The sequence below is a fragment of the Desmodus rotundus genome, chromosome 1, assembly GCF_022682495.2.
Source record: "Desmodus rotundus isolate HL8 chromosome 1, HLdesRot8A.1, whole genome shotgun sequence".
In the NCBI taxonomy this organism is placed as follows: Eukaryota; Metazoa; Chordata; class Mammalia; order Chiroptera; family Phyllostomidae; genus Desmodus; species Desmodus rotundus.
In genome coordinates, this window is record NC_071387.1 from 125,204,821 (window position 1) to 125,217,451 (window position 12,631).

Here is a 12,631-nt window from a genome sequence, read left to right on the forward strand (position 1 = left end):
CTGTACAAATCTTTTCTTACATGTCAGTTGCATTTTTACCTTTCTTGAAATAATAAAGCATAATACGCTGAAAATGTATATTTTCTTCCATCTTCAATATTAAAATGGCTGCCAAAAATTCACCAACTTTGTTAAGTTTTCTTTTAAATACACACTGATTTGACAGCTGTCACAATACAGTCTAACAGAATTTTTTCGAATGAAGTTAAAAACAACTTAGCATTACTAGAGCCATCATATGGAAAAAACTAAGTGAACTTTTTGGCCAACCTAATACTTTGTGTTTTTCATTTTGTAAAAAAAAGTCATGAGTAATAAGTACAGAACAAAAATACCCAGCACAGAGGAATTTGCCATAATCACTTTTTCCATCTTTTTATACTTGTATATTTTAATTACAGAAAATATATGCTCATTGTAGAGAATATTGACATGATAGAATTGTTTAGAGAAGAAAAAAAAATAGCTCATGTTCCCTGTAGCCCTAACAACTTAATTGCAACTTTTTGCATTACATATAAAATTTAGACAGTTTTATTGCAAATATAGAACCTACATTTCTGATAATCATTGTATAATCATGTTTATATTTCTTATGAACATTATATTTTACATTTCTTCAGGTCTGTCTACCAGTCATTTTGCCTGGGCATTTCACTCAGTAGCACAAGAAGAACTGTTGAACATGCTGCCAACAATGCAGAAAGATAGTCCTACTTGGTCTGAGCTGAGAGCTATGGGTGTGGGGTGGTGGGTCCGGAATACCCACATCTTACGTAAATGCATAGAAAAGGTAAGTATTTTATATTGGTGTAAAAAATGTATTATATTTTTGGATATTTAAATGACCTTCCATATTTCCTTTCCTTTTACCCTTTTTTTGATGCAGTAAAATGATTTTAATTGTCTTTTTTTTGAAAATATATTTTTTATAATTATAGTCTTTTTTATTTTTTTAAATTGTATTCATTTATTTTTAGAGAGAGGAAGGGAAAGAGAAAGAACGCAAACATCAATGTGTGATTCCTTCTTTTGTGCCCCCTACTGGGGACCTGGCCTGCAACCCAGTCATGTGCCCTAACTGGGAATTGAACTGCTGACCCTTTGGTTTGCAGGCCGGCAATCAATCCACTAAGCCATACCAGCCAGGGCAGGTTAATATAACATTTTAAAATGTATATTCTAATTCTTACTGCTAGTTGATATATTTGCTTAGTGGTATATGTCTGATTTTTATAAAATAATATATATACATGTTTAGAAAAAATAAAACAGTACAAAAGAACTTGTAATGAAAAATATAGTCCTGTTCTCACCTCTCTGTGTCATTGAAGGCCACTACCAAAAATTACTTTTGTAATTGTTAAATATATATATATGTGTTTATATGCATATTTTAAAAAGTCATTGAACATTTGAACAGATAATGTATGCCAGTCTTGTATATGAGGGAAACTGTTTACTTTAAAATGATTTCTGTGAAATTTTGACCAATATTGTCTAATTATAGGTAGCCAAAGCCGCCTTTTATAGAAAAAATGATCCTTTAGATGCTGCTATTTTTTATCTTGCAATGAAAAAGAAAGCTGTGATTTGGGGATTATATAGGTAAGTGAGAAAACTATACTTTAAAATGAAAAACTTTTCATAAGGAGTAAATGTATGAAGTAAAGATTTGTTATTCTGGTTAGTGTGATTCATGTAGATTCTTAGATTCATGTAGTTATTTTTGTATTTAAGGAGGAATTTCATAGGGAAGAAGCCCAGGCGTTTTCCAGAGCAGAAGATCTTGATGAGGTCATTTTAGTTTGTTTTCTGGTTATATCAGTCCAGAAAAATATTATTTTGCTTATTTTAAGAACTTTTTGTGATACTCCTATAGAACAAAGAACTAAAGCAGAAATTTGCATTTGAAGTGGGAAAAATGAATTGTTGGAGTCTGGAATAGGCATCTACCCTGTGTCCTGTAAGAGACTGCGGACCAGGCTATGCCTCTAAAATAGCCTGTAAACTTCTCTTCTCCTGTGGACCCAGACACCAGAGTTGAGATTGAGTCACTTAAAAATTTTCTCTTTCATTTGTCCCTTGCAAGATTTAGATAAGTCTTTGTTTTAGGTTTCTTTTCAGATGAATCTATAGGAACAGCAGCCTTTGGGGGAAAATTGTTGTACTAGTCAGTATTGTAAGAGAGTGGTTTTAGGTTGTTTTGAATCAGGATAGGTTCTTTAGATTCTGATCATCTAAGTGTCATCATTACATGGCCAGTGGAGGTAAAGGTGATTGATGAGGTTTAAATGGAGAAGTAGCACAGAAATTAATAAAAATTATGTATGTCACTGGATTTAAAAATAATTTCTCATAGTGCTGCTAATAGTTTTCTTAGTAGTTTGAAAGAATTTTTTTCAGAAATCTCTGAAATATATATGAAAAACTAAATGTTTATCATAAATGTTCTTTGCTCAGAATAGAAGATGTTATAGTAACTTTTGAACTGTGAAATGTTTCTTTCAAGTCTTTTAAGTGGCTGGCTAACTTTATCAAATCGGTTCTAATGTAGAAACATTGTGTTCCAAAATTTTTAAACTTCCTTTTTCTTATAGATCGCAAAAAGACACCAAAATGACACAGTTTTTTGGACAAAATTTTGAAGATGAGAGGTGGCGTAAAGCTGCTTTAAAGAATGCTTTTTCTTTGTTAGGCAAACAGAGATTTGAACATTCTGCAGCATTTTTTCTTTTAGCTGGTTGCCTCAGAGATGCAATTGAGGTAATGAAACCTTTTTAAAAATAACATTTTTGTCCTTAAGCTCTTTATCTAAGGCTTAAATTCCAATTTTTTAATTTCAGCTCAAGTCTAGTGGAAATAACACAAGGCTACATACCTAAAGTAATTGATGATATATAATAATGACTTTTAAAATTGTGTTGGTAGAGATAAGCAGTTGATTTGACTCTTAAGAATATTCATGAATAGCCCTGGCTGGTGTAGCTCAGTGGATTGAGCTCGGGCTGTGAACCAAGGGGTCACTGGTTCGGTTCCTGGTCAGGACACATGCCTAGATTGTGGGCCAGGTTTCTAGTGGGGGCCACATGAGAGGCAACCACACATTGGTGTTTCTCTCCCTCTCTTCCTCCCTCCCTTCTCCTCTCTCTAAAAATAAATAAAATCTTTTAAAAAAAATTCATGAATAGGTTAAAAAAAAGTTTGTGTCCTATTAATTTAAATATATTTGAATCTATATGTATTTTGCTCTTAGTTGAAGAACCTTAGCAAATTTTTAACTGATGATTTCTCAGTAAATCTTAAAAAATTATGAACATTTAAGGTATAACATTTCTGTCTTAAATTGCCCATTTGCTCAGAGTTTCATGCCAACAAACAACTTTTTTAAATTTGGAAACACTATAGTCTGCTGAGGTGGATGGGGAAGAACAAAAGTACATGAATAAAATAAAATATGTCACTTAAACTGATGCTATTAAGAATTACTCAATATTTCCTCATTAGGCCAATTCCTTTTTTAAATTTTTATTTACTTATTTTTTAGGGAGAAAGGGGAAGTTAGGGGGAGAGAGAGGCAATAAGAGAGAGAGAGAGGCAAGAAGAGAAAGAGGGGGAGATTTGTTGCTCCACCTATTCATGCATTCATTGGTTGATTCTTGTATGTGCCTTGACCAAGGATTGAACCTGCAACTTTGGTGCATTGGAATGACACTCCAATGAACTGAGTTACCCAGCCAGAGCCTAGGCCAATTCTTTTTGCAAACATATTTAGTACTGGCGGATAGATTTGTAAGTTATTAATATAAATGCTGTCAAGTTGACTTGCTAAAATAAGCAGTATGTTTTTTCTTATCATCCTTGTTCACTAATTTCAAATATTGATAAAGCCTTATGTTCATCTAGTTATTAGTGAGTCAGTTGAGTTTCTCTTAAGTGAAAAGTAATCCTTATTTATAAACAATATTTCTTTTTTTGTTGTTTGGAAGGTGTGTCTTGAGAAACTAAATGACATTCAGTTGGCTCTTGTAATAGCAAGACTCTATGAGTCTGAATTTGATAAATCTGCAACATATAAGTCTGTTTTATGTAAAAAAGTTTTGGGAATTGTTTCTCCTGCTAATGAAGTCAATTCATTGAACATCAATATGCATTGTGATCCTTTTCTTCGGAGTATGGCATATTGGATTTTGGAAGAGTATAGTAGTGCTCTGGAAACACTAATAAAACAACCTATCAGAGAGGAGGATGGTAAGCCGCACTTTTAAGATGCTAATGATAAATAGTTTTATTAGTATCTGCTGGATACAGAATATACTTATAGGGTACTAAGGGTAATACAAAGCAAGTTGAAGACATAGTCTGAGACCTTACTTTTTAGTTGGGGACAAAGAGTTATGCATCTCTTTTTGGTTGTTTTTTGGGGGTGTTTTTTGTTTTATTTCAGAAAAACAAATCCTTTGAAAGTCAAAGACTTGGGGTTTTTTGATTTTATGAAATTGATGTATGCAACATAAATATATAAACATTTAAATACAGATGTTTTGAAGAAAATAGTGATATAAAGTGAGTTTATCTTAGGTGGAAGTTAGCATATTTATAAATTTTATAATTTTTATAGTAAAATGTATTTATTGTAAAGAAGTTGACATACGTGGCATGATTAAAATCTCAAGCTAGTGACAGCTGTAATAGAATAATAAAAAATAAAGATAAAGTGATATATTTTTACAAAAAGGAACTTAAGCTAACTAAATTCTTGACTGTCTTGTTCATGAGATGAGTGAGATAAAGATTTTTTAATGTTCTTTTTGAGTGTGCATCTGCCTTTTGTTTTAGAGATCCTTTCTGCTAAAGCTTTTCTAGAGGTTAGTATAAAATGGAATTAAAAATGATGGGGCATGCTTTTCAAATATTTTTCCATAGGTAGAATCAAATCGTGTATGTATGATAGCTGGTATAGTAGGTATCATATCATTTTGAGTACTAATTTGAAAAGGCTCTAGTTCATAGCTTTTTGTACAGCATCATTTAATTAGGAAGTATCGAGTGTCTTATTATAAGAAAACCATTCCTTAGTTGTTCTAGTCTCCTAGCCATTTGATCTGTAGATTTCCAAACTGTCCTTTATATAATGAAGGGGAAAAATAAAAGGCCTCTTCCACTCTCTTATTTTATACCTAAACATATTTATTTCAACAATGTATTTTGATTTGGGGTTAATACATGATCACATACTATTAGAGCCAGTTAAACCTTTATTCTAGAAGAAAAATACAAAGGATATTAGTGGTTTGGACCAGGATAATAGGAGTAGAGGCAGAAAGAATAGGTTGTGTTACAGTGACTAGATAGGACAGGATTGGATATGGAATGTAAAGGGAATAAGAATCAAAGATAATTCCTGGGTTTTTAGCTTGAGCAATGGATAAATGATATATGGAAGACTGGGAGCAGATTTGGGGGATGTTGATTTTTAAATAGAGAGGTTTCTCTGATAAGGTCACCTTTAAGCAGAGATCTAATTGAAATGAGCAAGTAGTCAAGGTAAATATCTGGATAAAGAGTGGTTTAGGTCAAAGGCTCACTAAATAAAAAGGCCCTGAGGGTAGAGTATTTACATGTAAATGGAAACAAATGTAGGCCTGTGGATATAGTAGTCTAGATTTACAGGATGAACTTGGTTGGGACAAGTGACAGAGATATGCAAGTTATTAGCATATAGATGATATTTAAAGCCATGGGACTGTATGAGTTCACAGAGTGAGTATTGATAGAAAATAAGTCAAGCATTGAACTCTAGGATACTCTGTGTTCAAAGGTAGAGAAGATGAGGAAGATCTAGAAAAGTAGACTGGAAAGGAGTGTCCAGGAAAGTAGGAGAGAAAGAACTGAGTGTGTAAGTGAATGTTTTAAATTATCTTAGATTCTTACCTGAAAATATGTGAAGTCAGCATAACCTTTGTCTTCACCAATGTGTTCTTGTCTGTTCAGTGCACTATGTATTAGTATGGTCTATTAATAAAATTTTGTCAAAAGATGGACCAGACAGATAACTCTTGATTGAAAACTTTTTTTGGCTCATAAAATGCATTTACTTTCAGATCAAGTCATGATGTCCGCCTGTAATCCAGCAGTTTTTAATTTCTACAATTATCTAAGAACACATCCTCTTTTGCTAAGACGTCATTTTGGATCATCTGATGCATTTTCCACACATGTCAGTTTAACAGGAAAAAGTGGACTGGCAGGAACAATTAGTTTAAGTGAAAGAAGATTATTTTTTACTACTGCCACTGCTCACTTAAAAGCTGGTTGCCCCATGTTGGCTTTGGAAGTATTATCAAAGATACCAAAAGTTATCAAGAAAACAAAACCTTTTTGTAGAACATCTAGTTTTCTGGACACTAGTAAAGACTGTTCTCCTACTTCTCCATTCAAATTGGATGCAAGGGAAGATAAGTCTTCTGCTATTGATTGGTCACAGTCACTCATGAATGGTTTTGCATCTTCTTCAGAGGGTTCCTCAGAGAAGCAATCAAACTCCACTCTTTCTTTTGACTGGAGCCAACCAAGTGTTGTATTTCAGGATGACTCTTTAGAATTAAAATGGGACAGTGATAATGATGAAGAAAATGAGGCTCTCCCTATTTCAATGAAAGAACTAAAACCTTTAAAGAAAAAAATAGATGAAACAAGTTCTAATTATACAGACTCTCTCAGCACACTTGATGAAAATGACATTTTAAGTCCATCAGAAGATATAATTGCAGTTCAGTTGAAATTTAGAGCATGTTTAAAGATTCTCACGGGAGAACTTCGTACTTTATCCACTGGCTATGAAATAGATGGTGGAAAATTGCGTTACCAGCTGTACCACTGGCTTGAAAAAGAAGTGATAGCTCTTCAGGAGATTTGTGACTATTGTTCAGATGCTGAAGAATTACAGTCTGCATTTGATGCAAATGGAGATGAATTGAGAATAAATGAAGGTGCTGAAGATTTGCTTCACCAGACAAAAGTGAAACAACTGAGAGAAAATTTTCAGGAAAAAAGACAGTGGCTTTTGAAATATCAGTCACTCTTGAGAATGTTTCTTAGTTATTGCATACTTCATGGATCCCATGGTGGGGGTCTTGCATCTGTGAGAATGGAATTGATTTTGCTTTTACAAGAATCTCAGCAGGTATGTAACTTACATGATAGCCAGTCAAAATAGTATAGGTATGAAAACATTTTTGATAATTGGTTTTTTTGTTTTTAAATATTAAAATTGTTGGTTTTCTTCATTATGGTAGTTTTAAGGAATGCTCCTTTTTGTGGGTACTTCATATTGTGAATTTGTAGGGTGTGCATGTATTGCAGTTTAAGGACAGTTTTCTATTAGACCCTATGATATACTGAATTCATACTTCACATTCTTATGTGAATGCCTTATAAGATGATGAATTTCTTATGATAAGGACATTGTCTCATCATTTTTCAATATAATTGCTGGAATGTTGACCTCCTCAAGTCCCTTCTAACTATAAAAAGTTTGTTAGGCTTTAATTTTTAGTTGCTTTGAAGTTTTTCAAAGAAACCCCTGAATTACATAAGTAATGGGTTATATCTATGAATGGTTGGTTAACCTTTTTTCCTTTGTTTTTAAGGAAACATCAGAACCGATATTTCCTAGCCCTCTTTCAGAACAAACCTCAGTACCTCTCCTCTTTGCTTGTACTGCCAGTGCCAAAACAGTAGTTGCCAATCCGTTACTGCACCTTGGCAATCTAACACATGATATTCTGCATGCCATAATAAACTTGGGTTCACCGCCACACCCGGATATCCAAAGCAATAAAGTAAGTATGCTTGGTTGCAGTGTTTTAATTTACCTGTATACTATAATAAAACTAAAAGATAAGTGCTGTGGTTCTTAAATACAATTTAAACATCAGACTATACGTAGTGATTGTTAACATTTGCAAGTTTATATTTATTTGATCAAAGAAAACGTCTGCTTTAGGCCAGGCTCATCTTGTGTTACTTGTACCCAATAGAGTACTTCAATTTTTAATCCAATGCCAGTTATTAAGTCTTATTTAGCAATTTTATTAAGAGTAGTTAGTGTATATGCAGATACTTGAGTGATTTCTTTAGCAGTACAATTAGCCAAAAAGCTGATTGTGTTTTAGAGATAGAAACTTAATATTTTGGTATAAAATTATAAACATTTATGTAAAGATTTTCTTTGTTAATATTAAAAATCACATGTTTTCAGGATGACGCGAAGTGTTTTGTCCTAGTCATTCCTCTGGGCTAGGCAGTGATTCATGATTCCGGCTACAGCAGAATCACCTGCAGTGCTCGTTAAATGTTTGGATTGTTTAATTCCCTTCAAACTTATTGAATCAGTATGTGAGAGTCTCAAGAATATGTATTTTTAAGAACTTTCTCAAGTGACTCCCATGTAAAACTAATCATATAGTTATTTAAATCAGCCGTATTATCTTCCCATGCATCACTACTCCACTTTCTCTGCCATTAACATCACATTTCATATTTCATCTTTATCTGCAAACATAATGCAATCCTTTGAAGTATGACCAATTTTGATTATTTTTGGTTATTTTTGTATCTGTCTTTTTTTCCCCCTCATAGTGTGTCATTTGTTTTGCTCCCACCTCCCAGGCTGTGACATCACATCAGTTCGATTTTCTGCTTTGCCTAATGGTGGCCTCTCGTACAGTTTTACCCTCTTGTGAAACCTTAACCCTTGTAATTTAATTTTACCACTTCTTTTTCTGTACTGTTCTGTAGTGTAAATGTCCACATTGCATATTTTACAGTTAGGAGTTTATTTCCTTCAGATTGAGCTCATTTTGGCCAAACTCTATTCCATGTTTAACTTTAATAATAAGCATACCCCTTGTGTATCAGTTAGCTTTTGATGCTTAAGAACCACCCTGAAATATTAGTAGCCTAAAATGCCATCATTTATTTTGCACATGATTTCTGTGAGTTGGCTCATCATTTCTTTTAGTTTGGGTCAGCTGGGCTGATGTCAAGATACTTTCATTTGTCTTTGGTCACCTGAAAGGTTGACTGGATTCTGGATGATCTAGGACAATCTTACTTATGTTTCTGATGGTTGGCAGACTGTTTGCAGGGCTGACAGAGGATGTGGGTCATATGTGTCTGATCCTCCAACAGGCAAGCCTAGGGCATAGTCAGCGTTCTCTAGAGCAACAGAACCAGTAAGGGTGTGTGTGTGTGTGTGTGTGGTGTGTGTGTGTGTGTGTGTGTGTGTGTGTGTTTAAAGAGTTATTATAAGCAGTTGGCTCACATAATTATGGAGGCTGAGAAGTCCCAAGATCTGCAGTAGGCAAGCTGGAGACCCAAGAGAGCTGATCATGTAGTTCCAGTCCAAGTCTGAAGTCCTGAGAACCAGGATAGCTGGTAGTGTAAATTCCAGTTGAAAGCTAGCAGGCTTAGGACCCAAGAAGAGTTCTAACTCAAAGGCAGGAAAGACCCATGTCCCAGCTCACTGCAACCAGGCAGAGGTGCCTTCATACACAACCTTTTTGTTCTATTCAGGTCTTCAATTGTTTGGATGAGACCTACTCACATCTGTTAGTGTTCCAATTCAATATTAATCTCATCCAAAATCACCTTAACTGATGCACCCAGAATAATGTTTGACCAAATGTCTGGGCACCTCAAGGGCCTGTCAAGTTGACACATGAAATTAATAATCACACCTAGGTTATTTCACATCATGGTTGCAGGAGTTTAGAAAGCAGCAAGCATAGGATTTCCAAGGCCTTTTGAGGACCAAGTACAGAATTTACATATGACTTCTATTGTATCCTCTCAGTCAAAGCAAAGTTTTACAAGGCCACCCTGAATTTAATCGATAAGTGGGGAAATGACTTGATTGGAGAAGCTGGAAAATATTCTGATCATTTTTGCAATCCTCCATATATGGTCTCTTCTGTTTTCATTTTAGATGATGATATTCTTAATTTTAATTCGTATTACATGTCTTACTGATAATTGAAGTAGAAATAGTAATGAGATTTTAATCTATCATTTCTTGTTTTTATCCACATAAAAGACTGTCATTCTTTATAATTAGATCAAGTACTTATTTTTTTAATAGTCTAGTCTACTTTCTTACCTAGGTTACACTTCTCCTTCATCTTCAGATCTACTTCTATTATTTAGAACCTCTTCCCCAATACAAATATTTGCCTTTAATTGCTGTCTTTCATACCTTCTTTGTCTAAAATTTTACTTTTTTAAAATTGTTTGTTTTCTGTAGTAACTAGAGTATGTGGTAGCATATTCTTCAATGACCTGTCCATAGGTGAACTGTCTTTTATCAGGTTTTGCTTTTTTGTATTTTGGTTGAGGAGGAAGCAGGTTGAACCTTTAAGGGTTTGCTTTTAATACATGGTTCATGCACTTACTGAGTAACTAACATGTGTTCCCATTTGCTCCAGAAATAAAAATTAGGTAGCATGTATGTGTTTTATAATTTCCACCAAAGGCCTCAGTATTTTTTATCTGTAGTGAGACCTCAGCAGGTAGGAAGGAGTATTAAGGAAAAAAATGAAATAGTTTAGAAGGGTAAAATTGTTTTTTCATCATTTTTAAAATGCTGATTATATTAGGTTTTGAAAAAAATTACATTACATACATACTTAAAGTAATTTTGTTTTTTTTCCAGGTATATGTAATGCATACTTTAGCAGCCTCGCTTTCTGCTTGTATATATCAGTGCCTTTGTGGTAGTCATAACTACAGGTAAATATCTTTGTGAAATTTAAGAATGCTTGCAGTAAACTGATGAGGTTTCAGAATATTTATGCTCTTGCTTTGGAAAAGCTGTATATAGCACTACACTTTAATAATGCAAAAAGCATATGGCTGCAGTGTTGAGTACTTTTATGCATCTTGAAATTTTAACTTATGCCTTTATGGCAAAAAAATCTCAAGTAAATCCTTGTCACTATAACTTATTTAGCAGCCTTTTATTGATCAGTGCCTAATGCACTGAGATAAGTTCTCCTTCCTTAAGGTCAGTCTAGTTAGAAATAAACATGAACCGATAAATGATATATAACATGCCATAGTACTTAAATGATAAGTAGCATAGTATGATGGATAGTAAAAGGCTTAGGGAGCACAGAGGAGGGAGTGACTGACTTGGAACTGAAAAAAATTTTACAGAGAAGTTGATGATTTTTCTCTTTCTTTCTTAAGGTTTCAACTGTAATTCATCTAGGCTTTTAAAAAATATTGTTTAACACTCTGGGGTCTTTCTATGTCTTTCTTTAGTTCTTTGAAATTCTCTGACTTTATTTCTTCAAATATTTTGTCTTCCTTCTATTTCCTTTCCTATTAGACAGATATTAGAACTTGTGGGCCCCTTTTATTTTTGTTTTAGCTTTCCTCTCATATGTTCCTTATCTTTTTTTTCTGCTTCATATCAGGAGAAATTCTAGCTTCCTTTTCCGGATGCTAAATCATTCTTCAGCAATGTCCTGTCTTTTCTTAAGCCTATCTAAGTTTGTTTTAGAAATTCTATTTTTCATTTTTAATGTCTCTGTTGATTTTAATAGTCCAATTTTTTATACAACTTACTGTCTTTATTTCTTGATTTTTTAAAAAAAATCTATCTGAATATAAAGTACTTTTCTTAATGTTCTGCTAAATCTGCTTCCTCAGGTGCAGATCTTTCACTAAATTTGTTGTCTCTTACATGGTGTCAGCCTTCCTTGGTGATGATTTTTTATTATCTGTCTGTCTTATGTGTTTGAATTTTCCCATGGGTAGCCTAAATTTACTAATCTGGCTATATATTCCTAAGTTTGCTTCAACTTGATTTTTTTGACCCTGGTCCTTCAAGATTTCATTTTCTTGTTATTGAGTGTGACTTTACTTTCTTCAATGTATTTTTATCTCTTTTATCATATCCATTTACTGTAATGGGATTTTTTTGTTGTTACTCTTCCATCTTGAAACTGGAAAGTAAAGCAAGAGAAACTATTTACAAATGCATCAAAATGCTACTACTAATAGGATTTACCAATCAGAATAGGTTTAAACTATTAAATATGCTATATTTAAACATTACATTCCTTTACTTAACATATGATAATAGAAATTTCTGACATGTTAAAAATATTATGTACCATTTTCTGTTATATTTCATACTTTATGTGAAGCCACAAGTTATTTGTTCATCTATCTGTTTAGTTTTAGATTAAAGTACCATTTACTTGGAGTTTGCCCTGAATTCCCAAATTATGTAAAATGCTCCTGTCTTTTGCTTTCATGGCACTGTATATAAAGGTTTTGCCTTTAAAAACATCTTAAAAAATTATTTGTGTCTGATTTCCCCACCAGGCTATAAATTTCATGAGAAACACAAACCATGTTTTTTATTATTTGCCTGGAACCTAGTGCGTATACTTGATGCAGCCTACCCTGACGTAGGGTAGTGTAGCCATGAAATATCAAATTAAACTCAAAATGATTTTGTTTTCAACCAGATAACCTTGTTTTAAGAGTGATATATAACCTTGCTACTTGTGATCAATAGTAATTCAGTTTTCTCATTTGTACATATTCTATGTCTTTC

General features: G+C 33.4%; 1 protein-coding gene across 3 annotated transcripts in view; it reads left to right on the forward strand.

The window, feature by feature from the left end:
* The window catches only part of DMXL1 (Dmx like 1), a 148,984-nt gene that overhangs the window by 67,262 nt on the left and 69,091 nt on the right, over nt 1-12,631 (forward strand). For all 3 annotated transcript variants that reach the window (XM_053910559.1, XM_053910552.1, XM_053910558.1), the window contains exons 20-26: nt 624-793; nt 1,511-1,608; nt 2,601-2,766; nt 3,990-4,251; nt 6,105-7,186; nt 7,653-7,844; nt 10,715-10,791. In XM_053910559.1, the coding sequence (XP_053766534.1) occupies nt 624-793; nt 1,511-1,608; nt 2,601-2,766; nt 3,990-4,251; nt 6,105-7,186; nt 7,653-7,844; nt 10,715-10,791 (2,047 nt within the window). The remainder of the gene's footprint in view (nt 1-623; nt 794-1,510; nt 1,609-2,600; nt 2,767-3,989; nt 4,252-6,104; nt 7,187-7,652; nt 7,845-10,714; nt 10,792-12,631) is intronic.